The 25,245-nt window shown below is 35.9% G+C and overlaps 1 protein-coding gene across 16 annotated transcripts in view; it reads right to left on the bottom strand.

Moving 5' to 3' along the window:
* MYCBP2 (MYC binding protein 2) overlaps nt 1-25,245 on the bottom strand; it is a 334,178-nt gene that overhangs the window by 214,354 nt on the left and 94,579 nt on the right. For 14 of the 16 annotated variants that reach the window (XM_066380737.1, XM_066380736.1, XM_066380739.1 and 11 more), the window contains exons 15-18: nt 18,686-18,890; nt 14,276-14,421; nt 13,907-14,008; nt 2,272-2,379 (exon numbers count right to left, since the gene is read on the bottom strand). In XM_066380737.1, the coding sequence (XP_066236834.1) occupies nt 2,272-2,379; nt 13,907-14,008; nt 14,276-14,421; nt 18,686-18,890 (561 nt within the window). The remainder of the gene's footprint in view (nt 1-2,271; nt 2,380-13,906; nt 14,009-14,275; nt 14,422-18,685; nt 18,891-25,245) is intronic. The other 2 variants (XM_066380743.1, XM_066380745.1) reach the window with 2 other exon arrangements.

The following is a 25,245-nucleotide window of genomic DNA, read 5'->3' as shown; positions in this document are numbered from 1 at the left end:
AAAATCAGTCTTAAGTACGTATTTTAACTATTGTCATCCTACAATCTGTACCACCAAACATAACTGAATGAAAGACAGAACACAGCAATTAATATAGTGAATTTCCCACTGGAAGACAACTAGAGTATGAAAAAAGAGAAAAAAATATATGTAGAAAAAATATTAAATTACTATGCTTAACAAAAATAAAAAGCAGTGAATGACAAGATGATTAAATGACAATTAGGAACACTGAATGCAATGGGTGTAAGAGAGAGAAGTTGTGGGTGCAGAAGGATTAGTAAGTGGTAAGTTAATACTCTTTATATAAAATAGGGCACCATTACTTTAAATTTAAATTTTGGTAGCAGAGATACAGTTGATTTACTCAATAAAACCTTAAGATCTTATTAAAAAGAAAATACTATAATACTATACTATACTATACTAATATATACTATAATACTATAAAATCAGTCCTTCCAAAAAGGTTGCTACAAATATACAGTCTTGTTATAAAATAATCCTGTGGCAGAAAAGGTGGAAGTAAGGCTAGCTATTGTTGGGTAATTCTTACAGCTAATCAATATGACATTGTAAAAAGTCTCTTTTAAATTTATAACCTTAGTCTTCATTTAGTATTTCATTGTCAATTTTTGGAAAAAATGTTTGTCCACAATATACTGACATGGAGCTGAAAAAGTTTTAAATTGCTTCATGTAATATGAATATTTAACCCTAGGAAAAATATTTTTAAAAATTTCACTTAATATAATTGTGGGGGAGGGGGGGGTGAAGACACTGAGAATATCTGATTAATAGTGGCATAGTTGAAAATAAAGAGATCAGAAATTCTAGCAACAACTAAATTTATATAGCATACCCAAAATATCATTCCTTAATTTTAAATATGGTATTGTCAAAGCACTCAGTAAATAAAGTGATCACAAATTTTCCTATGGTTAATTACATAGGATTTAAAATATTCTCAATTAAAATTTTTTTTGATTGATTTTAGAGAGGAAGAGAAGGGAGAAAGAGGGGGAGAGTGAGAAAAAGGGAGAGAGAAAAGCATTCATTTGTTGTCCCACTTAGTTATGCATCCACTGGTTGCTTCCCATAAGTGCCCTGACCAGGATAGAAAGCAACCTTGCTGCTTTGGGATGATGCTCTAACCAACTGAGCTAACTGGCCAGGGCAAAACAAAACACAAAAAACAAAAAACAAAAAAACACCTCTCAATTTTTAATTCTGCAGAATATAGCTTAAGTAGTGCTCTGATTGTGTTTACACTAAAAGCAGGGGTTTTATCTGTTTTGTTTCTACTTTGCTTTGACTGGCAAACTGATAGAGACGGACAAATAAAAATAAAGTTGATTATAATATACTGTATGTGAAATTTTAAAAATAAAATTAGTCTGTTAACAGTTATGCAGCAAAAAAATAAGGCACAAAAACAAATTAATCTGACTATAGGGATTGGTATTTAAGGCATTTAAGAAAATAGCAACTGTAAATTGCATTAGTCCAAGAACCCGTGGTTCACAGAATTTATATGTAAATTTATAAATTGTCTGCATTAAATTCTTTCCTGATCTTAGCTGACTCATAATCTGTGGTTTAAAAGTAAGTGTGCCTTAGGAATATTTTTAATTTATACCAAACTGATACCTCAAAGAATTGTGCATAAACAGATTCCTAGCCACTCACAAATTTGTTTAGACCTGTGTCATTTTCTGAGGGCTAGAGTAGGTCTACATACCTCACTCTTTGCTTACACCTATCACCAACTCTCAAATATCAAATAATTCATGTGGTCTGGTGTATTGCAGATATAAATTTTACTATTAAAACAATGAAAAAGTGCAATAGCAGTCAACTAATTATTAATATATACATTGAATTTAGTAGTTTTGTTAATTCTAAACAATTAAACAGTATTTAGAACTTAAAAGCAAAATGTCAGATAGCAGTCATCTAAAAACAGAAAACAAAGGATGAAAATAGAAGGCAGTAATTGCTTTTTTCACCTTTCCTTAACTGTATGATTTTTTAAAAGAATGAAAAAGAAAAAGATATAGTGTAAAATGCCTTAAAGTTGACAAAAAAATTAAGATTGATAGTCATCAACAAACAGTACAACTTTCAGCATGTTCTTTCTCCTCAGGCTATATAATAATGATAGAAGCAAAGTAGAAGAATCAGGTTTGTGCATTTTTCCAGAGACAAAATTCAAATGAGTGGAAGAAACTGGGAAAGTATCCCACCTAGTTGATAAGGAAGACCAAATACCTTTGTGCTTGTCCCGTTTATGCTTTAGCTGTGCTGGATGGGATCTGAGTCTGGCTAGAGCCTGTTCTCGATGGTTCATAAAAATAGGACCAGCAAATACAATGGGGCCTGAGGAGAAACATTTTGCATGTGCATAGAAAAGCTCACAAAATGAAAACACTACAATGAACAAAAATAATTCAAACTAAAAAGCATGGAAATTTATTCTTTACTGTTTTGGACATTATACTTTCCTTCCAATTCTCCCACATTAACCCCCCAACCCCAACCATAATTTATTCACCATTCTACACACAAATGTTAATATCTTAAATATCTTTAATATCTTATACTTTATATAGTACAAATTCTATCTTTATATTATACTTATAAAGTAATCAAGTAATAATAGTCTCAAGTAAATAATTAGAAAGCTCAATTAGAATAAACAAATATTTTCTTATATAATACCTCACAAATAATTTTAACATCATATATATTCAAACTTAGTAAACCACATGTTCATTAAAAACAAGTATCTTTCCTACTGAAATACCAAAAAAACAACTAATATTTAAATTCAGATTAAATTTAAACGTCTTCAAGATTTAATATCAGTTACCAGTTTTGCTATAAAACAAAGATAAATGTTACTGATTAAACTATATTCTGTCATACAAGGAAATAAGACAAACCAAAACAAAGAATGCACCATGATATGATACACGTGTATGTATATACATAAAATCACAACTTTATAGACAGAATTATATAAGTATTTGATTTTTCTAAAAATGTTAATAAATTTTATGTATAATTTCTGTAAACATATACTCCAAATCAGAAACAAGAATAAACTGAGCTTCATATTGATGCTGAAGAGGAAAATATAAACCCAGTAACATTTATGAAACATTAACCATCTTTCATAAAATCATTTCTTTCTGAAGCTCCACTATGTACATGCATTTACATACACAAATACCTATTCACATAAATAACAGTAATTTCAACATTTAGTATTCAGGGAAAAAAGTATAGCCAAATTTATTTTCAGTAAAATTTAAAATCTACTACTTTTCCCTGTAATCATTAGCTTGAAAAGAAAATTTTAAATTATATCTAAAATTTCAGACTTTTAAATAGAATTATAGCTTCCTTAAATTTTAGCAACATGCCTGCAAATTTCAAAACTCTAAATTTGATAGTTAAGTATTTAAAAATTGACAGTTTATAAGCATTCAATATTTTTAATTAAAGCAAGTTTCTTCATAATTCCTTACAGATCCTTAGGTATAATTAATTTTCTAACAATGGAACAAAATACAACTATTGCCCTATTATCAAATTTAACAAATGTCAAATTAAATAGCAAAAATACCTTTCACTAAACATTTTAAAATGGTAGAAAAAATATATTTTACTATGTGTCTAGTTATAGGTAAAACTACACGCATCACCATTTCAATAAAAACCAACATATTCGGGCCCTGGCCGGTTGGCTCAGCAGTAGAGCGTCAGCCTGGCGTGCGGGGGACCCGGGTTCAATTCCCAGCCAGGGCACATAGGAGAAGCACCCATTTGCTTCTCCGCCCTCTCCCCTCCTTCCTCTCTATCTCTCTCTTCTCCTCCTGCAGCCAAGGCTCCATTGGAACAAAGATGGCCCAGGCGCTGGGGATGGCTCCTTGGCCTCTGCCCCAGGCGCTAGAGTGGCTCTGGTCGTGGCAGAGCGACGCCCCGGAGGGGCAGAACCTCGCCCCTGGTGGGTGTGCGGGGTGGATCCCGGTCAGGCGCATGCGGGGAGTCTGTCTGATTGTCTCTCCCCGTTTCCAGCTTCAGAAAAATACAAAAAAAAAAAAAAAACCCAAAAAAACCCCCCACATATTCGATGATTACTCCAAATAGAAATATGCTAATTTAATATTAGAATTAAACACAGGGTACAGCAAAAGTTTACAACTGTTGTGAATATGTGAAAATTTATTCTTGCATTGTTTACTTATTATTGTATTATTTTCCATACAAACAACTGTAAACCTACTTTTGCTCCATTCTGTATTATTTCCCAGTAATAGAGTATCAATTATTTTTAAGCTAAGATTATAAAAATAGAGCTCTTTTTAAAATGTAATAAGTGGGATATATTTCAAATATGAACAAAATGTCTATTTATTCAAAATGGATTAATTTTTGGTTGATTTACTAAAGCAGGTAAGATAAATCACTCTAAAAACTGACACTTCCAACTACATAAAAGAACTATAAATATTAAAATAACAATATTAATTTATATTACCATTTTCTGATTTCTATGGTCTACTTGGAATATTATTTCTTCCCACAAAAACATTATACCTATAATAACAGGGACTTAGCTTCTCACTTCAATTTTAGTCTTCTGATGTACAAATCTAGAAAGCTTACAAGCAATCACACATAGAAAGTATACCACCTGAGTTCAATTTAAATCATCACTTATAACACTAAGCTATCAGGTTTTAAAACACAATAGTATTCCATTGACTAAAATAATATTTCTTACATAATTTGGTCATTCATATATTCAACAAACATTTTTTATTACTTTTACTATAATGAGACACTAGGGGTCATGGGTATAATGACAAAGACAAAGATCTCATTGGAATTCAGTATACGTACTAGGGAAGACAGAAATAAAAACAATTGCAATATGTTGTGATAAATGTTATAAAGGAAATCTGTATACACATTACATCCTGAAGGAGAAAAAGAGAGCAAATGAATGCTAGAGAGTCAAACAGATTTCAAAGAAATGAGAAAAGTTCACCAAAAAAGAAGAAAGGGAAGAGAGGTCACTCCAGGCTGAAATAGGATTTCTAAAAGCATGAAGATGTTAATAACAATACTGTCATTCATTAAAAAAAACATAGCTGAGCCTTTTCGGCTGGAACCACCATTTTCCAATAATTCGCCACAACTAGCACGAAGGGAAAGAGGAGAGCAACTGCTATATGTTCTCTAAGTCTTTTAGAAAATATGGAACTGGCCTAACCAAGTGGTGGTGCAGCAGATGGAGCATCTATGTGGGATGCTGAGGTCCCAGCTTGGAAACCCCGAGCTTGCCGGTTTGAGCATGGGCTTATCTGGCTTAAAGTCCCCGGTGGCTGGCTTGAGCAAGGGGTCACTGGCACAGTGGCAACCCCACCTCCCCATCAAGGCAGTATGAGAAGCAATCACTGAACAACTGAAGTGCCACAACTACAACTTTATTCCTCTTATCTCTCTCCCATTCTATCTCTGTCTCTCTCTTAAAAAAAAGAAAAAAAGCCATGGAATTGTTCTTTCAGTCACATACATGCAAATCTGCAAGAAAGGTGATACTGTAGCCATCAAGGATATGGTATTGTTCAAAAGGAATGCCCCACAAATATTACCATGGAAAAACTGGAAGACCCTACAATGTCACTCAACATGCAGTGGGCACTGTTGTGAATAAACAAGAGCAAGATTCTTGCCAACAGAATTAATGTACATATTGAGCATATTAAGCACTCTAAGAGCCAAGTTAGCTTTCTGAAATAGTGAAGAAAAAATGATCAGAAAAAGAAGAAAGCCAAAGAGAAAGATATCTGGGTTCAAATAAAGTGTTAGCCTGCTCAACCCAGAGAAGCTAACTTTGTGAGAACCAGCAGAAAAGAGACTGAGCTGCTGGAACCATTTCCTATGAATTCATGACATAAGCATATAAAAAATAAAAACCCTCTACTGATTAAAAAAATTGCTGAAATGAGTTACTAAGCAGAAAGTCATGGGAAATGAATTTAAAGATTTATTTTAAAAAAATAAAAAAATTGGGCCCTGACCGGTTGGCTCAGCAGTAGAGCGTGTGGCTGGGTGTGTGGAAGTCTTGGGTTTGATTCCTGGTCAGGGCACACAGGAGAAGCGCTCATCTGCTTCTCTGTCCTTCCATCTCTCCTATCTCTCTACCTCTCCCTTCCCCTACCGCAGCCAAGGCTCCACTGGAGCAAGGTTGGCCCCGGGTACTGAGGATGGCTCCATGGCCTCTGCCTCAGGCGCTAGAATGGCTCCGTCTGCTACAGAGCAACACCCCAAAAGGGCAGAGCATCGCTCCCTGGTGGGCATGCCGGGTGGACCCTGGTCAGGCACATGAAAGAGTCTGACTGCCTCCCAGCTTCTAACTTTGGAAGAATACAAAAACAAAACAAAACAAAACAAAAAAAGATTAAAATTTTTATACCATGAAACTTCATTACAGAGGTGATGAGAAGTCTATGAAATGTTTCCAATTAGTAAATAAAGACATATTAAGTATTGACAAATTTCAGGCAACATGCTAAGGCACTTGGATAAACAAGACAGCATCTCTGCTTCAAGAAGCTCACAGTTCTAATGGGGGCAGGGAGATTTTACACACAAATCAACAAGAAATTAAAACAATGTGCTATGGCACAGTTAGCAAAACTTGAGGATGGGAAAGGAGGAAGATTCAGAGTACAAGAAAAGAAAATAACAGTTAAGATCTAATAAAAGGTAATGACTGTGGGAAAGTTTCAGAGATATGGGGGAAACTATTTGGGGATATGAAATAGAGAGTGAAGAGAGATGAGGCTGTAGAGATAAAATGTGGAATTCATTCTAAGAACAATGAATAGCTTTTTGGTTTTAAACAGAAAAATGCTGATCAGATCTGCATTTTAGAAAAAACATTCTGGCCTGACCTGTGGTGGCGCAGTGGATAAAGTGTTGACCTGGGAACACTGAGGTTGCCGGTTCAAAACCCTGGGCTTGCCTGGTCAAGGCACATATGGGAGTTGATGCTTTCTGCTCCTCTCTCTCTCTTTCTCTCTCTCTCTCTCTCTCTCTCTGTCTCTCTAAAAAAAAAACTGAATAAAGTTAAAAATAAAATATTAAAAAAAAAGAGATAGAAAAAACATTCTGAATAGAAGGTGGACAACAGCTTAAAAGGAGATTACGGGTAAGACCATTTACAATACAAGGCTTTTTGCTGTAATTTAGACAAAAGGCAGAAGTGGACTGAGATAACTCAGTGGCATTCTAGGAAGGAGACATTCAAAAGCTTTAAAAACTTTTTAATAGAATTAAGAAGGTAGAACAGAATATGTTGGTTTATTTGCTTCAGTGTGGGGGGGTGTGAATGAAAAAGGGGAGCAAAAAGTAAAAATATAGTTATTTAAAAGCTCCTTCCATTCATGTGTAGACAATGGGTTTTTCAGAGAACATCCACAGGCCAGCAGGTAGAAGGGATAACTGGAGTAAGTGGCAGCGTAAAACAGGACAAGCTTTTCAGAAAAGTTATGGTGACACATTACAAGAAACTAAAAAGTATTACTATTGTTTGGCTCAGTAATTGTATATCCAGAAAACTATCCTAAAGAAAACTAAAATGTTTTTTAAAAGTTTCAACTCAAAGGTGTTAATGTAACCTTACTAACTGTAATAAAAAATTTAAAACAATTCAAACAGAATGATTAATGAAAAACTATGACATATCTACTCAATGGAGACTATTCAGCCATTAAAATAAGATTTATGAAGAATTTTACACAGAAAATACTTTTGTGTTATTTAAATTAGCAGTAAGATAGCACTGTTTACTGGTTTGAAAAATTAAAAACACAGGTGATGCTAGAGGAAAATATCACATTCATCTTGAGAAGATAAATTCCTGCAATGTTTTAAAAATGATTTGAAATATCTATTAAAATTTAAAACATAAACATTCTCTGGCCCATGTTTCTATTCCTGGGAAACTCTACTATACAAATAAAAACTTCAATACATCCAATACATATAGCTACAAGTTTAAGAATATTTATTATAGCAAAACTCTGAAAATAATCTGAATGCCCATCAACAAAATTGAAGAATAAATTGTAGTATAGCCATTTTATGAAATGTTATGTAGCTATTAAATAGTATGTGGTAGAGCCACATTTACCAACCTAGAGTGTGTTCATGTTGTACTGTAAAATGAAAAAAAAAGATGTTATAAACAAGTATATATATTATTTTTGTAAATAAACATATGCCTATACTTTCACACATGGGTGGGTATTATATATTATAGTGGAGGAAGATATGGAATTATATACCCTATCAGACTTAAACCTCATTTGCTTGGTGGAGGAGAACAGAAAGACAAGAAAACACCAGCATCAAAATATAAAATGTATGTACTGTACCATTAAGTAAATATAAAAACAAAATTTAGTCAGTGATATAATTGGAAATGTATAAAACTTGATTAGAAGATGACAATAAATAAAAATAATTTAAAGGCTAGGTTTGCAGAAAATCTTTGACCTAAATGAACCACAAAAATATTTTCTGATATAATATTAAGGGGAACAAACCAGAACATTAATATAATTATATATATATCACAGTATGAAATAACTAAAAAAAAAACTATGTATAGAAAAATTTTAAGCAAGTACACCAAAATTTAACCAGTGTTATCTTTGGATGAAGAATTATATAGACTTTTTTTACTTATGTTTTCTAAATGCTTTTTCTAATATTTTATTTAAAAAAGGACTTTCATCTGGCGTTGGAAGATCAGCTAATACTGGATTTGATATGTCAAATCAGAACACAATGGTTTCCAGAGACTTAAAAGAAAGACTACCTATAATAAATTTGTTTTTACATTCTAATTTGTAACTATGCAAAACCATTTTTCTATTAAAATAGTAATAGTTTTATTCTACAGTTTTATTCTGTTGGGGTTTTTGTTAATAATAACCAATGTTTTGTGATTAGCATGCCATTGTTGTGAGAAAAAGCAATGAAGTAAGTCAAAGCTGCAACTGTAAAACAGTCAAATCCAAAGAGAGTAGAAGTCTACCAAGTAGCCCATCAGTACCAGCATCATCCTCATTACTAGAGCCATCATCATCATCATCATCATCATCATCATCATCATCATCATCATTATCATCATCATCATCAAACATTTACTTAGGCCTTAGTATACGTCAGGCATTTTCATGCATACCACTTAATCCTCATTAACATCATACGCAAGTAGTCATAATCCCCATTTTAAAGGTAAGGAAAGTGAGGTTCAGAGTGGTAAAATTCCAGTCATATATTTCCAGTAAAAGTGAAGGAGTCAAGATCTGAACCAAAGTCTAACTTCCGGATCCATGCTCTTAGCCACCATGCTCTATAGCTACACTAAGCATAACATATTATTCAGATGATATTCTACTGAGGGCACTATTTAGAAACATGCCCAGACAGTAGGCAAAACAGGAATGTCCCAGGCAAGCCAGGACATAAGCTCAACCCCATCTACAACTCACAGCTATGAAACTTTGATTTGATATTAAGAGGGGAAAGAAAGAAGAAAAAGTACCAAATATTATTTGAGCTTAGTTTTCCTTACAATGGAGAGCAGAAAGGGCACAGAAAGATCGTTGATAACAATCACCCAGTAGTCCTTCCACCAACGTGGAAAAGTTGTACTTAAAACTTCCACTGAACAAGCACTTTATTTACAGAGGAAAAGTGGGGTGGGGAGAAGAAGAAGGTAGAGGGGGATAATGGTGACGGAAGGAGACTTGACTAGGGGTGGTGAACACACAATACATTATACAGACAATATATTATAGAATTGTACACCTGAAACCGCTATAATTTTATTAATTAATGTAACCTCAATCAATTCAATAAAAAATATTTAAAACAACAAAAACTCCTGCCATCGTCTAAGACTGACTGCTCTTGAATAAACCTACTTTCCTTTCACACACACACACACACACACACACGCACACACACATAAGAAAAAAATCCACTGAACAAGCATTTTACTTATTAATACATGTCTCAGAGAATTTACATCTCAATCAAGCTTAATCAAAAAACTAAAAGTTATCGCAATTATATTGGTGCCTAAGACTATATGGTTAAAGGAAAATATACAGCTAACAAAAAATTAGGGGATATTTTATTTCATATTCACTTTTAAATATTCCCTAATTTTTGTGAGCAATATGCTAAGTGGAAAATTGTATTATAAAAAATGTCAAGACAGGCCTTGGACAGTTGGCTCAGTGGTAGAGCATTGGTCAGTGTGTGAATGTCCCAGGTTTGATTCCCAGTCAGGGCACACAGGAGAAATAACCATCTGCTTCGTTGCGAGCAACAGAGAACAGGGCCCCAGATGGGCAGAGCATCGCCCTGTAGGGGGCTTGCTGGGTTGATCCCGGTTGGGGCACATGAAGGAGTCTATCTCTCTGCCTCCCCATCTTTCACTTAATTAAAAAAAAGAAGAGGTCCTGGCCGGTTGGCTCAGCGGTAGAGCGTCGGCCTGGCGTGCGGGGGACCCGGGTTCGATTCCCGGCCAGGGCACATAGGAGAAGCACCCATTTGCTTCTCCACCCCGCCCCCCTCCTTCCTCTCTGTCTCTCTCTTCTCCTCCCGCAGCCAAGGCTTCATTGGAGCAAAGATGGCCCGAGCGCTGGGGATAGCTCCTTGGCCTCTGCCCCAGGCACTAGAGTGGCTCTGGTCGCGGCAGAGCGACGCCCCAGAGGGGCAGAGCATCGCCCCCTGGTGGGCGTGCCGGGTGGATCCCGGTCAGGTGCATGCGGGAGTCTGTCTGACTGTCTCTCCTGGTTTCCAGCTTCAGAAAAATACACAAAAAAAAAAAAAAAAAAAAAGAAGAAAAAAATCTAAAGACAAAGTTTCACATTTATGAGTTTCAATAGCACATTGCATTAACGTCCTCATATCATAAACAACAGAACCAACAGGCCTGAGGCTGACTGAGCAAGATTTTAATTCAAGAATGAGTTCCTGAAATTTTGATCTACTCTGAAACACTTAACACAAGCTTGGAAAGCTGATAAACAAATCAATTAAAATTATTTAACATAATATTATCATGAATTTATGAAATTTCAATTTAGTTAAAAGCCAATTACTAATGAGCTTAATTACTTACATATTACTGTTAGTATCTAAAAAATAACAAGTAGAAGCCAAAAAAAAAAAAAAGGTCCATATGACAACTGGAACACATTCCTGTTCCTCATGAAGACAAGACGAACAATCCTAGCACAGTGCCAACCAAGAGCCCTACAACACTGAACATGTGACTTACAACTGAATCCAAGACCCTCAAGCAGAGGTCTACCTCATTAGATCCAACTGATGCTGATGTGGAAAGTCCTGGACACATTTTGAACATCCCTGCCCTAGAGTGGTTCTCAAACCTCAGCAACATCAGAATTGCCTGGTGAGTTTGTTTAAACAAAGTTTGGTGGGCCCCACTGTCCAAGTTTCTGATTCCGTAAGTCTTGTGAGGGGTCTGAGAACAGGCAAATGTAACAAGTGCCCAAGTGATGCTAGTCCTTTGAGACCACTTTGAGAACCTCTGCCCTGAACTAATTAAAAGCATAGTACCTAAAAGGGATTCCTCCATCCAATTAAAATAAAAAGTTTTTAAAAAAACAAATGGAAAATATAAGTGCCTTAAAATCAGTCTATATTTTTAAAGAAACAATAGCTTCAGTTTTAAAACATAACTCTTATTTTGTTAATAAAGTAATATGCAAATATTGGAGACAATTTAGAAAACAGATTGTAAAGACAAAATAAAAATCACCTACAGACTCAGTTCTCATTAACAGTTCTCTTATTAACTTTTTGGTATTTACCCTTTTAGTTTTCCCCCCCTACGGAGATATAGATATAGCTATGTGTTCATTTTATTTTTCTCATAAAATTGCTTATAATGAAGTACTGTGATGGAAAATAAAGATTATAGAAATATCATATAACAAAATTCTTTTTTAAATTACAGTTAGAATTCTGGTTTAAAAGTATTTTTACAAAATATAAAATATTCAAGCAGGCTTCTCTTCACATCATGTTAACTGAAACACATGCATATTCAAAGTATGTCCTCACTGCATGGTGCACAGTAACTTGTGGTGACTGAAAAGTATGGACATGGTTCTAATATGCATGAATTTCAGTACCATGCAAAACAGTGAGTGCCAATAATTAAGGTCCATTATGAAGTTCCTACCTCATCAAGAAAAGATATTTACTAGATATTCTGTTGTAACAAAATGAAAGAAGATATGTGTAAGAAAGAGCCCAACCAAAAAAAATAAGAAAATCTTTGCACGCCATTAATTTGAAGTGTTTCTCTATATTAATAATTGTACGTGAAACTCATTTGTCACAAAATATACAACAAGGGCCTGGAAACTAACTCCTGCCTGTAAAATCAGATTCAATAACTTAATTTCTGTAAATATTTAAATAACAAAGTCTTTGACCTTTCAAAGGTTAGAGTTTATGCTTTAAAGGTCTATGAAACATTTAAAAATAAATGACAAAAGAAGACTCTGCAATCACAAAGTTTTGTTGACTAATCAATGCATAATCAATGTCTTTACTTCTGATATGCATATATACTACTATAGCTAGAGAATAATAGCTTTTTACAGAAAAAAGATTAACAAAATACACAGCATTAGGCAAGTGATTAAATGTCATCATAAAGATTTGCTGAGTTTTGTATGATTCAACCTAGTATTTCCAAAAAGAGAAGAAACAGGTAGTAAAAAAGAGACACTAATAATTTACTTTAGGCAAATCATCTCATTAACATAAAAGGAATTACCATTCAGTTACCACATATCATAAAGACACAGAACTTAAATTTTACCCTATTTTCTATATAAAACAATGTACAATTTCTCTATATATTTATATCATGTAAATAATGACAGTATATGTATTAATCTCACTAAAATATTCTTTAGAGGCTATAATTTAATGTAATGCCTAGAAAAAAATTTGTAATGATGATTAAATGGATAACAGGTTCTATTCAGGCAGCAAATATCAAATCACTTCTAATAGGTATTTAAAATATACATCATCAGTAAAGATTTCTAATCAAGTTTTTATCTGGCAGAAGAATAAAATTACAGACCTCTGTAACAATCTATCTTAATCCTACAATAAAAAGATTCTATTAGGCAAAAGCAGCTTAAATAACACTTTATTTACCTATTATACCTACCATTAAATATATTTTAGGCTGAGAAATGTTTACAAATGAGGAAAAGATAGATAGATCTACCTTTGCAATTAAAACCCACAGACATTCTTTAACATAACTAGAATAAACTTTAAAAAAAGATAATAAAAGACATAAAAGCATAATTATGCACTGGATTGGAATAAAGAATGGTATGACTATGCCCAAATGATAATGATTATAAATGAGTAAGATAATGAAAAATAAAATACTACATTAAACTACTTTGTTTATGATTAAATAGATGAGTCCAAAATTTGGATGAATAACAAGTTCTTAGAATTTATATTTTTTTAAAAGCTGCCATTGCTAATAGTTTTTGATGTTTAGCAGAATGCACAGTAATTCTTAAAACAGCTGACTTATACCATAAATACCCTACTGAATTAAATGTATGTGATTAGCACAATCATAAATACTCTGAATATTTTCACATTATTTTCATGAGTACTAATTTTAATTTCAATTTCATACCTAATCAGTCTATTCTGCAACTTTTCAGTTGTCTCAGTACAGGGCAAGAAAATGGATTTTTAAAAATACTTTTTCTCTACAACTACATCTTACCTCTTCCTTCCTCTATTCTGTGTCTCCTGATTACTCGCTGCCTTTTCTCTTCTTGTCTTAACTGAAGGTGTTCTTCAATGTTAACCCCAGGAACTGGGACAGCTAGTTAATTAATTTAAAAAGAAAGATCACACACATACAATTTTATAGATTTAACAGAACTATACACTGTCTAAAACATTATTTTTACTGCAAGAATAGTAGCAAAAAAGAGAAAAATAATCTCTTCCATTAATAAACGACATATTGTAAGTTATAAAACACACAGTATTACATAATTAACTATTATGTTAACATTTTAACATATCTAATAGATACTAGTAATAACTAAGTTGAGAATAAGATGTTTAGTACAATAAAGCAAATTACCTAACAGAAGATCTAAAGGTATCATCTCTTTCACCGCATCAAGAATTCCTCTTTGTCTTGCCTCTTGACCATCCAGCTCCCTTGCACAAGCCTTGCAACATCCACACACAGCACAGCCAGATTCTCCAGAACCACAACCACAGATCCTATAAAAAAGAAAAAAGAAAAAAAGAATTAATGGAAATCCTTCTTCTCTTGCCTTAAAACCCTTTCCTATAACATCTTTCTGTATTTTTGGGATTAACTTAAATGAGTTAACAATGAAATCACCCCTTTAAATCAGGATCAGGATGTGTCCATTTTTTTTTAATTATTTTTATTTATTTATACATTTTAGAGAAGAGAGACAGAGAGAGAGAGAGAGAGAGAAGGGGGGGGGAGCAGGAAGCATCAACTCCCATATGTGCCTTGACTGTGCAAGCCTGGGGTTTTGATCCAGCGACCTCAGCATTCCAGGTCAACTTTAATCCACTGTGCCACAACAGGTCAGGCGGATGTGTCAATTTTTAAGAAAAGGTATGCCTAGATGAATAATTAAAAACAAGACTATAGCCTGACCTGTGGTGGCTCAGTGGATAAAGCATCGACCTGGAATGCTGAGGTCTCTGGTTCAATACCCACACTGCCTGGTCTAAGACACATATAGGAGTTGAAGCTCCCTGCTCCTCCCCCCTTTCTTCTCCTTCTCTCTCTCTCTCTCTCTCTCTCTCTCTCTCTCTCTCTCTCTCTCTCTCTCCTCTCTAAAATGAATAAATAAAAATATTTTAAAAAAAAAAACAAAAAAGAAGCAAGACTATGTTGTCTGACCAGTGGTGGCACAGTGGATAGAGCATCAATCTGGGACACTGAGGACCCAGATTCAAAATCACAAGGTCGCCGGCTTGAGCACAGGCTCACCAACATGATTGCAGGGTTGCCAGCTGGAGCTTTGATCCCATTGTTTGCTTGTTTGAACAAGAGGTCACTGGTTCAGCCTGAGCCCCTTGGTCAAGACACAAATGAGAAGCGATCAATGATCAACTAGAGTGACGCAACTACAAGTTGATACTTCTCATCTCTTTCCCTTCCTGTCTTGTTTTTCTTGCACGCACTTAAAAAAAAAACTATTAAAGTTCCTCATAGGCATAATTGGTATATTTTTACAGAAAATATAAACATATTCTATCTTTAAAGAAGCTATAATCAAATATGTTTCAAGTTTTCACAATTAGTGAAGCATCAGCAGCTTTACTATTAAGTGGTCTAGACGGCTTGGTTGGTAAACAAACATTTCTACTTACCAGATAAGTTAAAGGAGGTGTGTGCAGCCTTCATAAGTGAGCCCACCTTGCCAGCTTCATATATTATGTCTCCTCCCCCCCACCTCCTTTATATAACCATCATCTCCCATTTATTACTTTTCTCGGTACCCAAAAAAGAACAGCCACAGGTTGTTTTTCCTCTACTTTGTTCTTTTCATATCAGTTGTGAACTGAACATACGGCATTGGATTACAATATGAAGAAGACAAGAACACACCCAGAAGTTGGCCAGAGGGTCAGCGAACTAACTAACGTCTTAGTCACATATTTGACAGGTGTATAAGTCATAGTTCTAATGTTATTGGTTGGATTGGTCTTGAAAAATTTGAGACAGCCTTGCTGAGCCCTTGGTTATCCAGGTTTGTGGAGGCTCAGAGAAAAGATTTATCTGGCAGCTTGGTACCCTGGTAAAACTCCTGGTTTTTAAATGCAAGCATTACTAACAACTTGAAGGATCACTAAGTACAACAGTAAAAATTGACAGAATAATATGCCCTACTGAACTGTCTGTAGGCACTATTTAAAAAATAATGTGTAATTCTAAACTTATTCTAAGATACATAGTTACAATTTTAAAACTGAAATCATTTCTGATAGTGCTAAATGTCCTGGCAAATATTCCTATGTTGACTTTGTTCATGTATTCATTTCTGGTTTTGTTTTTGTTTTTGTTTTTTTTTGACAGAGACAGAGTCAGAGTGAGGGGCAGATAGGGACAGAAAGAAAGGGAGAGAGATAAGAAGCATCAATTCTTCGTTGCAGCACCTTAGTTGTTCATAGACTGCTTTCTCATATGTGCCGTGACCAGAGGTGCTGCAACAGAGTGAGTGACCCCTTGCTCAAGCCAGCGACCTTGGACTTCAAACCAGCACCTTTGGGCTCAAGCTAGCGACCATGGGTTTATATCTATAATCCCACGCTCAAGCCAGCGACCCCTCACTCAAGCCAGTGAGTCCATGCTTAAGCCAGATGAGCCCATGCTCAAGCCAGTGACCTCAGGGTTCCAAACTGGGTCCTCTGCATCACAGTCTTACACACTATCCACTGTGCCACCACCTGGTCAGACATCTGCTTTGATGATAAAGAAATTATTGTACTTGGTTAGGTATTGTCCATTTTGATCTATAAATAATTATTGAAAACTGATAGCAAATCTCTGGGGGAAAAGCATATAAAAATAATTAATTTCAGGAAGAACCAGAGAATTATAAATTCATTTATAATATTTATCAATTAACTTAAGTTCAGACATTAGGGACACTTAATTATAATGAAAATAACTTTAGACATCTTAGAGAAGATAAATTTCTACTTCTTGTAAAATGAAATAATATCCTTTGATAAGGAGGGCCGAAATATTTTTACATATACTAAAAATGCAAATAAAATATATTGTTAAAAAATCATAATATTTCATTAGTTTAAAAAAAGAGATTTTTATTTATGATCTATTTTGCTATGTTAGGTCATAGTACAAACCCAGAAATGTACTCATAGTAGATCCAGACACTATTTGGGAAGAAGCTGTACTATTTGGGACTATACTAAGCAAGTGTCAAACAGTGAGGTCAGCTATAAGTAGTTGTCCTTACCATGGCTTTCTGCTCCCTACCTTTGACTTTCTGCAATCCTTTGACTTTCCAAATCATCTATCATAATCTGATCTTACAAAGATCAGATCTATCACAGTACAAAGATCTAGAATAATTAATTTGATCTTATAAAGGATACCACATTATGTTACATTGGTTATAAATGGCAACACAAAAATAAGAATCAAGGCCCTGGCCGGTTGGCTCAGCGGTAGAGCGTCGGCCTAGCGTGTGGAGGACCCGGGTTCGATTCCCGGCCAGGGCACATAGGAGAAGCGCCCATTTGCTTCTCCACCCCTCCACCGCGCTTTCCTGTCTCTCTCTTCCCCTCCCGCAGCCAAGGCTCCATTGGAGCAAAGATGGCCCGGGCGCTAGGGATGGCTCTGTGGCCTCTGCCTCAGGCGCTAGAGTGGCTCTGGTCGCAACATGGCGACGCCCAGGATGGGCAGAGCATCGCCCCCTGGTGGGCAGAGCGTCGCCCCATGGTGGGCGTGCCGGGTGGATCCCGGTCGGGCGCATGCGGGAGTCTGTCTGACTGTCTCTCCCTGTTTCCAGCTTCAGAAAAATGAAAAATAAATAAATAAATAAAAATAAAAAATAAAAATAAGAATCAAAATTCTCCCCAACATTCTAGGAAAAAAAATCTGCATTCTGATTGTGCCAAACTCATGTTAACTTTAAAATAACAATACAAGACCCTGAAAAAAAAAAGCAGCAGTCCAACACACAGTTATAGTGCAACTTCAGATTCAACACTTCCTAGAACTCCTAATATTTCAAAACAATAAATTCAATTTAAATAAAAATTACATGTCCCTAATAGAATATTCTATATAGTTCCTAATTCTATTCAGAAAAGATCCATGTTCAACAAAAATTAATAGACATTAGGCATTAAAGCCGTCTTAGGAAAAGAATACAAATAAATGTACAACATAAGCCTTGAAAATATTTATGACCTGTTTTTTGTTTGTTTGTTTGTTTTTTGTGGCAGAGACAGAGAGACAGATAGGGACAGACAGACAAGAAGGGAGAGAGATGAGAAACATCTATTCTTCATTGCGGTTCCTTAGTTGTTCATTGATTGATTTCTCATATGTGCCTTGACCAGGGGGGCTACAGCAGACGGAGTGACTTCCTTGCTCAAGCCAGTGACCTTGGGTTCAAGCTGGTGAGCTTTGCTCAAACCAGATGAGCCCGTGCTCAAGCTGGCGACCTCGATGTCTCAAACCTCGGTCCTCTGCATCCCAGTCCGATGCTCTATCCACTGCGCCACCGCCAGGTCAGGCTATTTATGACCTGTTTTTAAATGGTTTATATGAATCAAATGAAAGAAAAGCAATTTAAATAAAAATGACACTAAATTAGAAATTATTATAATAGAGAGCAATTATAAGTATATGCCAATATGCCCTTAAGAAACAACACAGAATATTCTGGAATTATTTTGAAAAATAAAAGTGTTTTGCACTATTTCTACTAATATTTTATTTCTTCAGTATTAATCATTTTCTTACCCTCCAGGGACTCTGTCTGGACGCCCACTACTGACACAGCTGGCTCCGTAACCTGTGCAGTCTCCACAGACAGTACACACCATGCACTGCTCCAGCTTCCACTTATGCATGCCTGGAGGACACATCATAGACTTCTCATCTTTTTCATCTAGTTCTTCTTCTAGGTCTTCATCCATTGCTGTGGCCATATTTTCAACTCCAAACCCTATTTGACAGATCAATTTATAATTTTTGAGTAGAATATTCCCATTTCTAAAAACCTGACAATTATATTTCCTGATTAAAAATATATATGGTGCATACTATTACTATTATTCAAAGTAAATACAAAGGAATGCTAAGGCATAAGAACAAGAAAAATAAAATTTAATTTAGAGACCACTACTAAATGTTCTCCCTGACTTTGCCTGGGACAGAGGGCATATGATACGGTACACAGACAATGTTTTATTGGGTTGTACACTTGAAACCTGCTGTGAAGCAATGTCATCCCAGTCATTTCAACTAATTTAAGTGAATGAGTGAGTGAATAAAAGCTCTCACCATTTCCTTTCTGCAAAAAGAGGGTAGAAAGGCACATCTCTTAGCTATTACTTTCTGTCAATCATACTTTTTTTTTCTCATTTTATTCTCTCCTTTTCACCCTCACTGCCAACATTTTTGTACAACAGATGAGAGAAAGATTCCTAACCACATTCTAGGCCAAGAGTCCCACAAATCTAGAATGTCCTCTCCTTTGCTAGCAATCAACTTCCTAAAACATATATTTGGTCTTATGACTTCACAATTTACAGAGCTCCAATGTCTTTCTAAGGTCTTAAAAAAAAACAAACTCTTCAGCAAGAGCCTGACCAGGCAGTGGTGCAGTGGATAGAGTGCTGGACTGGGACACGGAGGACCCAGGTTCAAAACCCCGATGTCTCCAGCTTGAGTGCAGGCTCATTTGGCTTGAGCGCAAGCTCTCCAGCTTAAGCATAGGATCATAGACATGACCCCATGGTCACTGCCTTGAGCCTAAAGGTCATTGGCTTGAAGCCCAAGGTTGCTGGCTTGAGCAAGGGGTCACTCGCTCTGCTGGAGCCCCCTGGTCAAGGCACATATGAGAAAGCAATCAACGAACAACTAAGGTGCTGCAACGAAGACTTGATGCTTCTCATCTCTCCCTCTTTCGGTCTGTCTGTCCCTTTGCCCCCCCCCCCCATCTCTGTCACTAAACAAAACAAAAACTCTTCAACAAGATACAGTGTATGGCTCCCAATTTTTCCCAAACTCAGTTCTTCCATGCAAACTACATTCTACCTGCACTTAAGTTCCCTCTGCTTTCTAAATATCCTGTGTCCTTTCAACCATGCTCCACCACTTTCTTCATTCCTTCTCTGTTTCTTTCTACTCATTTACCAGATGCCTCTTCCTACCTCATCTACCAAAGAAACTCCTTTTCAGTCCTCAAAACTCAAGTTCTGATATAATTTCTAGGAAAGCACTTACCACTTTTCCCAAGGAGTCAATCTATGTCTTCTCAAAACCTGTTTATACCTCAATTACAACTTACTTGCGCTATAATTCCTTCAACTATTTCTTTATACCAACTATACCCCAAATATTTCCCCTGATGGCAAAGAGTCAGAAAAACTTTTTGTAAAGGGTCATATTATAAATAATTCAGGCTTTGTAGGCCACATAAGTCTCTGTCACACTTTTTAAAACTAATCCTTTAAAAGAAGAAAATCCATTTTTAGCTTGGAAGGCCATAAAAAATAGGCTACTACTGGCCCTGGCCGGTTGGCTCAGCGGTAGAGCGTCGGCCTGGCGTGTGGGGGACCCGGGTTCGATTCCTGGCCAGGGCACATAGGAGAAGCGCCCATTTGCTTCTCCAACCCCCACCCCCCCTCCTTCCTCTCTGTCTCTCTCTTCCCCTCCCGCAGCCAAGGCTCCACTGGAGCAAGGATGGCCCGGGCACTGGGGATGGCTCCTTGGCCTCTGCCCCAGGTGCTAGAGTGGCTCTGGTCGCAGCAGAGCGACGCACCAGAGGGGCAGAGCATCGCCCCCTGGTGGGCAGAGCATCACCCCTGGTGGGCGTGCCGGGTGGATCCCGGTCGGGCGCATGCGGGAGTCTGTCTGACTGTCTCTCCCCGTTTCCAGCTTCAGAAAAATACAAAAAAAAAAAAAAAAATAGGCTACTGAACAGATGGCATCATGTTATGGTTTGTAGACCTCTGCTCAAGGCACTGAGAATTATGATAATAAGCTATTATAAAGCATAACGACTTAGTGAGAAACATACGCATTAATCAAATAGCCATTAAGAAAAAGTGTAAATATATAACTGTATAGGCTTACAAAGGAAAATAAAGTGCTACAAGAGCATATAATAAGAGAGTCAAATAATTATTTATCTTTGTCTTTTCTACTAGTCTTAGATCCTCAAAGACAAGGTTATACCTTACTCACTTTATCTCTTAGTCAATCTTATTCTCTTATCACTTACACTTATAATAGACTTAGTATAGGCCTGTCTAATTAAGAAATGAACTCACAGAATATATAACCTTTTTTTTTTATTTTTTGCCACTTCTAATCTGTGGACAGGCTGGAAAATTAAATAACCAAATATTGGATAACTACATTATGTCTAGAGTAATAGAGAAGAAGGTGTAAGTGACTCTATTTTTCTTAAGAACAATAGCTAAAATATATTGAGTACTTACCTGCATCTACATATATTACTTATTAAATTATCCCGACAATACTATATGCTCCTCAAATCAATCTCTAAAATTCATCCCAATCACAATGCCAAGTAAAAAAACAGGTTCTAATTCATATGGGAAAAAAGGCCCCAACCTGACTATATAAACCAAAAATTTATCAAGAAAAGCTTGCCATCATAATTTAAAAACTATATACAATAAATAAAACCATAAATATGAATGAGAGAAGCCACAAGTTAGTAAAACATACTTGTAAAACATACAACATAATATATAAAAAATTTCTACAAATCAGTAAGAAAAAGGCAAGTAAAATAAGAAAAGTTTGAAAAAATAGTCTAATTCACTATTCATAACCCAGGGAAATCAAGTTTAAAAAAAAGAGAGACCCAGCAATTCTACTCCTAATTACATAGCCAAAAGAAATGCATACATATTTTCACCAATATTTAGTAGAAATGTTCATAGCAACACTATTCATAATAACCAAAACTAGAAAACGACCCAAATGTCCATAATGCTAGAAGATTTTTAAATTGTGGTATGTTTACTCAAATTAATACTACCCAACAAGAATGAAAAATCTTTATCTAACTATAAACAATATGAATGAATCTCATAAAAGTAGTGAAAAGACCTCAGAAAGAAAAGAATTCATACTAGGCCAGTTGGCTCAGTGGTGTGTGGATGTCATGGGTTCATTTCCCAATCAGGGCACACAGGAGAGGCTTCTCTACCCCTCCTCCTCCCCTTTCCCTCTCTCTCTCTTCTCTTCCCGCAGCCATAGCTTCAATGATTTGAGCACACTGGTTCCAGGGTCCTGAGTATGGCTCCATGGAGCCTCCACCTCAGGTGCTAAAACTGAGCCTCCATAGCTCAGTTGCAAACATGGCCCCCAATGGGCAGAGCATCAGCCCCAGATGGGAGGGGAAGGGGGATTTCCGGGTGGATGCTGGTCGGGGCGCATGCGGGAGTCTATCTCCCTTGGTCTCACTTGGAAAAGAAGAAAATGTAAAAGGGAATTCATACTACATGATTCAATTTTTTTTCTTCCCCCCCCCCTTTTTTTTTGTATTTTTCTGAAGTTGGAACCGGGGAGGCAGTCAGACAGACTCCCACATGCACCCGACCGGGATCCACCTGGCATGCCCACCAGGGGACGATGCTCCACCCATCTGGGGCATTGCTCTGTTGCAACCAGGGCCATTCTAGCGCCTGAGGCAGAGGCCACAGAGACATCCTCAGCGCCTGGGCCAACTTTGCTCCAATGGAGCCTTGGCTGTGGGAGGGGAAGAGAGGAAGGAGAGGGGGAGGAGTGGAGAAGCAGATTGGCACTTTTCCTGTGTGCCCTGGCTGAGAATCGAACCCAGGACTCCTGCACGCCAGGCTGACGCTCTATCACTGAGCCAACCGGCCAGGGCCACATGATTCAATTTTGAAAGTACAAAAGTAATGTTTGGTGTTAGGAAAGGGGTACTGTTAAGAAACTGTTTCTTGATTTGGGTGCTGAGTACAAGAATATGTTCAGTTTGTGCCTGACCAGGCGGTGGCACAGTGGATAGAGCATCAGACTGGGATGCAGAGGACCCAGGGTGGAAGCTCCAAGGTCACTGACTTGAATGCCAGCTCATCTGGCTTGAGCACAGGCTTACCAGCTTGAGCTCGGGGTCACTGGCTTGAGCAAGGGATCATAGAGAAAGCAATCAATGAACAACTAAGGATACTAAGGATTGTCAATGAAGAATTGATGTTTCTCATTTCTTTCTGCCTGTCTGTCCCTCTGTCTGTCTCTGTCACACACACACACACACAAAAGAATATGTTTAGTTTGTGAAAATTCATCAAAATGTGTACTTATGCTTCATGTATTTTTCTACATGTTATACTTCAATAAAACAAAAAAAAACAATATCAGAGTAATTACACTGACAAAAACAGTCTGTCAATACTAATTACTTGTGTAATGTGGAAAATCAAACTCTACTAATAAGAGTATAAATTGGTACAACCTCTTCTGAGAAAAATCTAGCAAAGCTGGAATTTATAGCACAGCAATTTCACTAGAGAAAGTCTCACATGTGTTTGCCAGGAAATATGTATAAAGGTTTTAAAATTATTTATAATAGTGAAAAGTCAGAAATAAACTCATCTATCAGCAGGAGAATGAATATATTTTGGTATGTCAGTAGTATGGTTATTATTACACAGCAGTTAACATATATCACCTATATCTATACGTACAAACATGGACATATTTCAAACCCATTGGTGAGACAAAAAGAATTTTTGCAGAAAAATATGACTAATAGTTTAGCACTTACAAAATATTTCATTTTTATATGTAATATATAAAAATATGTAAAATACGTTAAAATATAAGAACATGACTGAAACGATATTAAACAAAGTTATGATTATAGATAGTGCTGGAGAGAGATGAAGTATAATTTTCTAGCCTTGGAACAAGAATACAGGACACTGAACTCTTAGCTATGTTTTTTAATTGAAAAATGATAAAACATGGTGGTAGATACACAACTTTTTAATATTTCAAAATTGTTTTCTATCCTTTCCCTTTAAAAAATATTTTTTAAATCCTCCTGTGTTCTTTATGACTCAGCTATCTGTATTCATTATGTCTCGCACTGCTGTACTAGCATGCCTTGTATTCAACTTACAGAGCAGGTGTGATTTCTAGTAAATTAAAAATTTTTTAACAATTTTATTTTAGTTATTACAAAATTTACACTAAGGATCCAGAACATAGGTGTAATTTATGCCAAACTTTCATAAAAGTTTCAGAATAAACAATTTGTTCAATTCAGAACTCTTATAAAGCATAATTTCAGTATATATTTATATTATGTATCAAAAACTAAAATAGTTCCCTCCTCTTTGCCTAGAAAGTATTATCTAAAACTATGGTTTGCTAGTTTAGCAAGAACAAAAATATTTCCATTTTGTAGTAATCCATTTTATTTTTCATCTTCCCTTCATTTTTTAAAATCAGTATTGCTCTGACAGATTCGCTCTGTTAAAAGACAAAGTATTTTAAATATATGTACATATAAAAAAGCTGAGGAAAAAAAATACAGTGGGCTTTTAGTCTAACATCAAGATGATCTCCAAAGAGCTAAACTTGTTTTTGTTAATTTATACAAATATTAATCCTGAAACTCATTTGACTTTAAATACAGTCCAATGCTTAGTTCTAATAATATGTGTCTATTTCCTATTCTCAAATCCGCACAAAATTAAAATAACAAAACCAGAAATTGGAGTGAAGGGTGTAGGGAAGCACTGATAGAAGCTAAAGTAAAAATTGAGAGTAAGAATGGAGTAGACACAAACCATTAAAAAACAAAACCACAATCAGCATTGATAAACCGATAAACCCCTCAATTCCCTTCAATAACATGAGTATTTGGACAAAGGATATGGTGTCTAAGGGGCAGCTACAATATAGCACTTGATTAAGGGTCAAGTATTCTTAACGCTCATTCTTAGTTGTCAAGAACTGCTTGAATTACAGGTAGTACATGCTGTTAAACAGGAACATTTTCCAGTTAGACTGCTGCCCAATATGGTTAAAACTGGAAACGTGGTACAAAAAGCTAACAACAGAGTTTGAAAATGTACTTTTCTTGTATAATTTAGTCACCAAAGATGCTAAATCAAAGAGGTACTCTGACATTTATAAAAAAAAATAAGAAAAACGTACAGGTGAAGGGATTAGTAAAAAAATATCAATATATGTACATAACACATACAGAATACAGAGTAGCGCCTGACCAAGTGGTGGTGCAGTGTGTAAAGCATCAGCCTGGGACACTGAAAACCCAGGTTTGA

The sequence above is a fragment of the Saccopteryx leptura genome, chromosome 4, assembly GCF_036850995.1.
Source record: "Saccopteryx leptura isolate mSacLep1 chromosome 4, mSacLep1_pri_phased_curated, whole genome shotgun sequence".
Classification (NCBI taxonomy): domain Eukaryota; kingdom Metazoa; phylum Chordata; class Mammalia; order Chiroptera; family Emballonuridae; genus Saccopteryx; species Saccopteryx leptura.
This window is presented reverse-complemented; position numbering and strand designations above follow the sequence as displayed.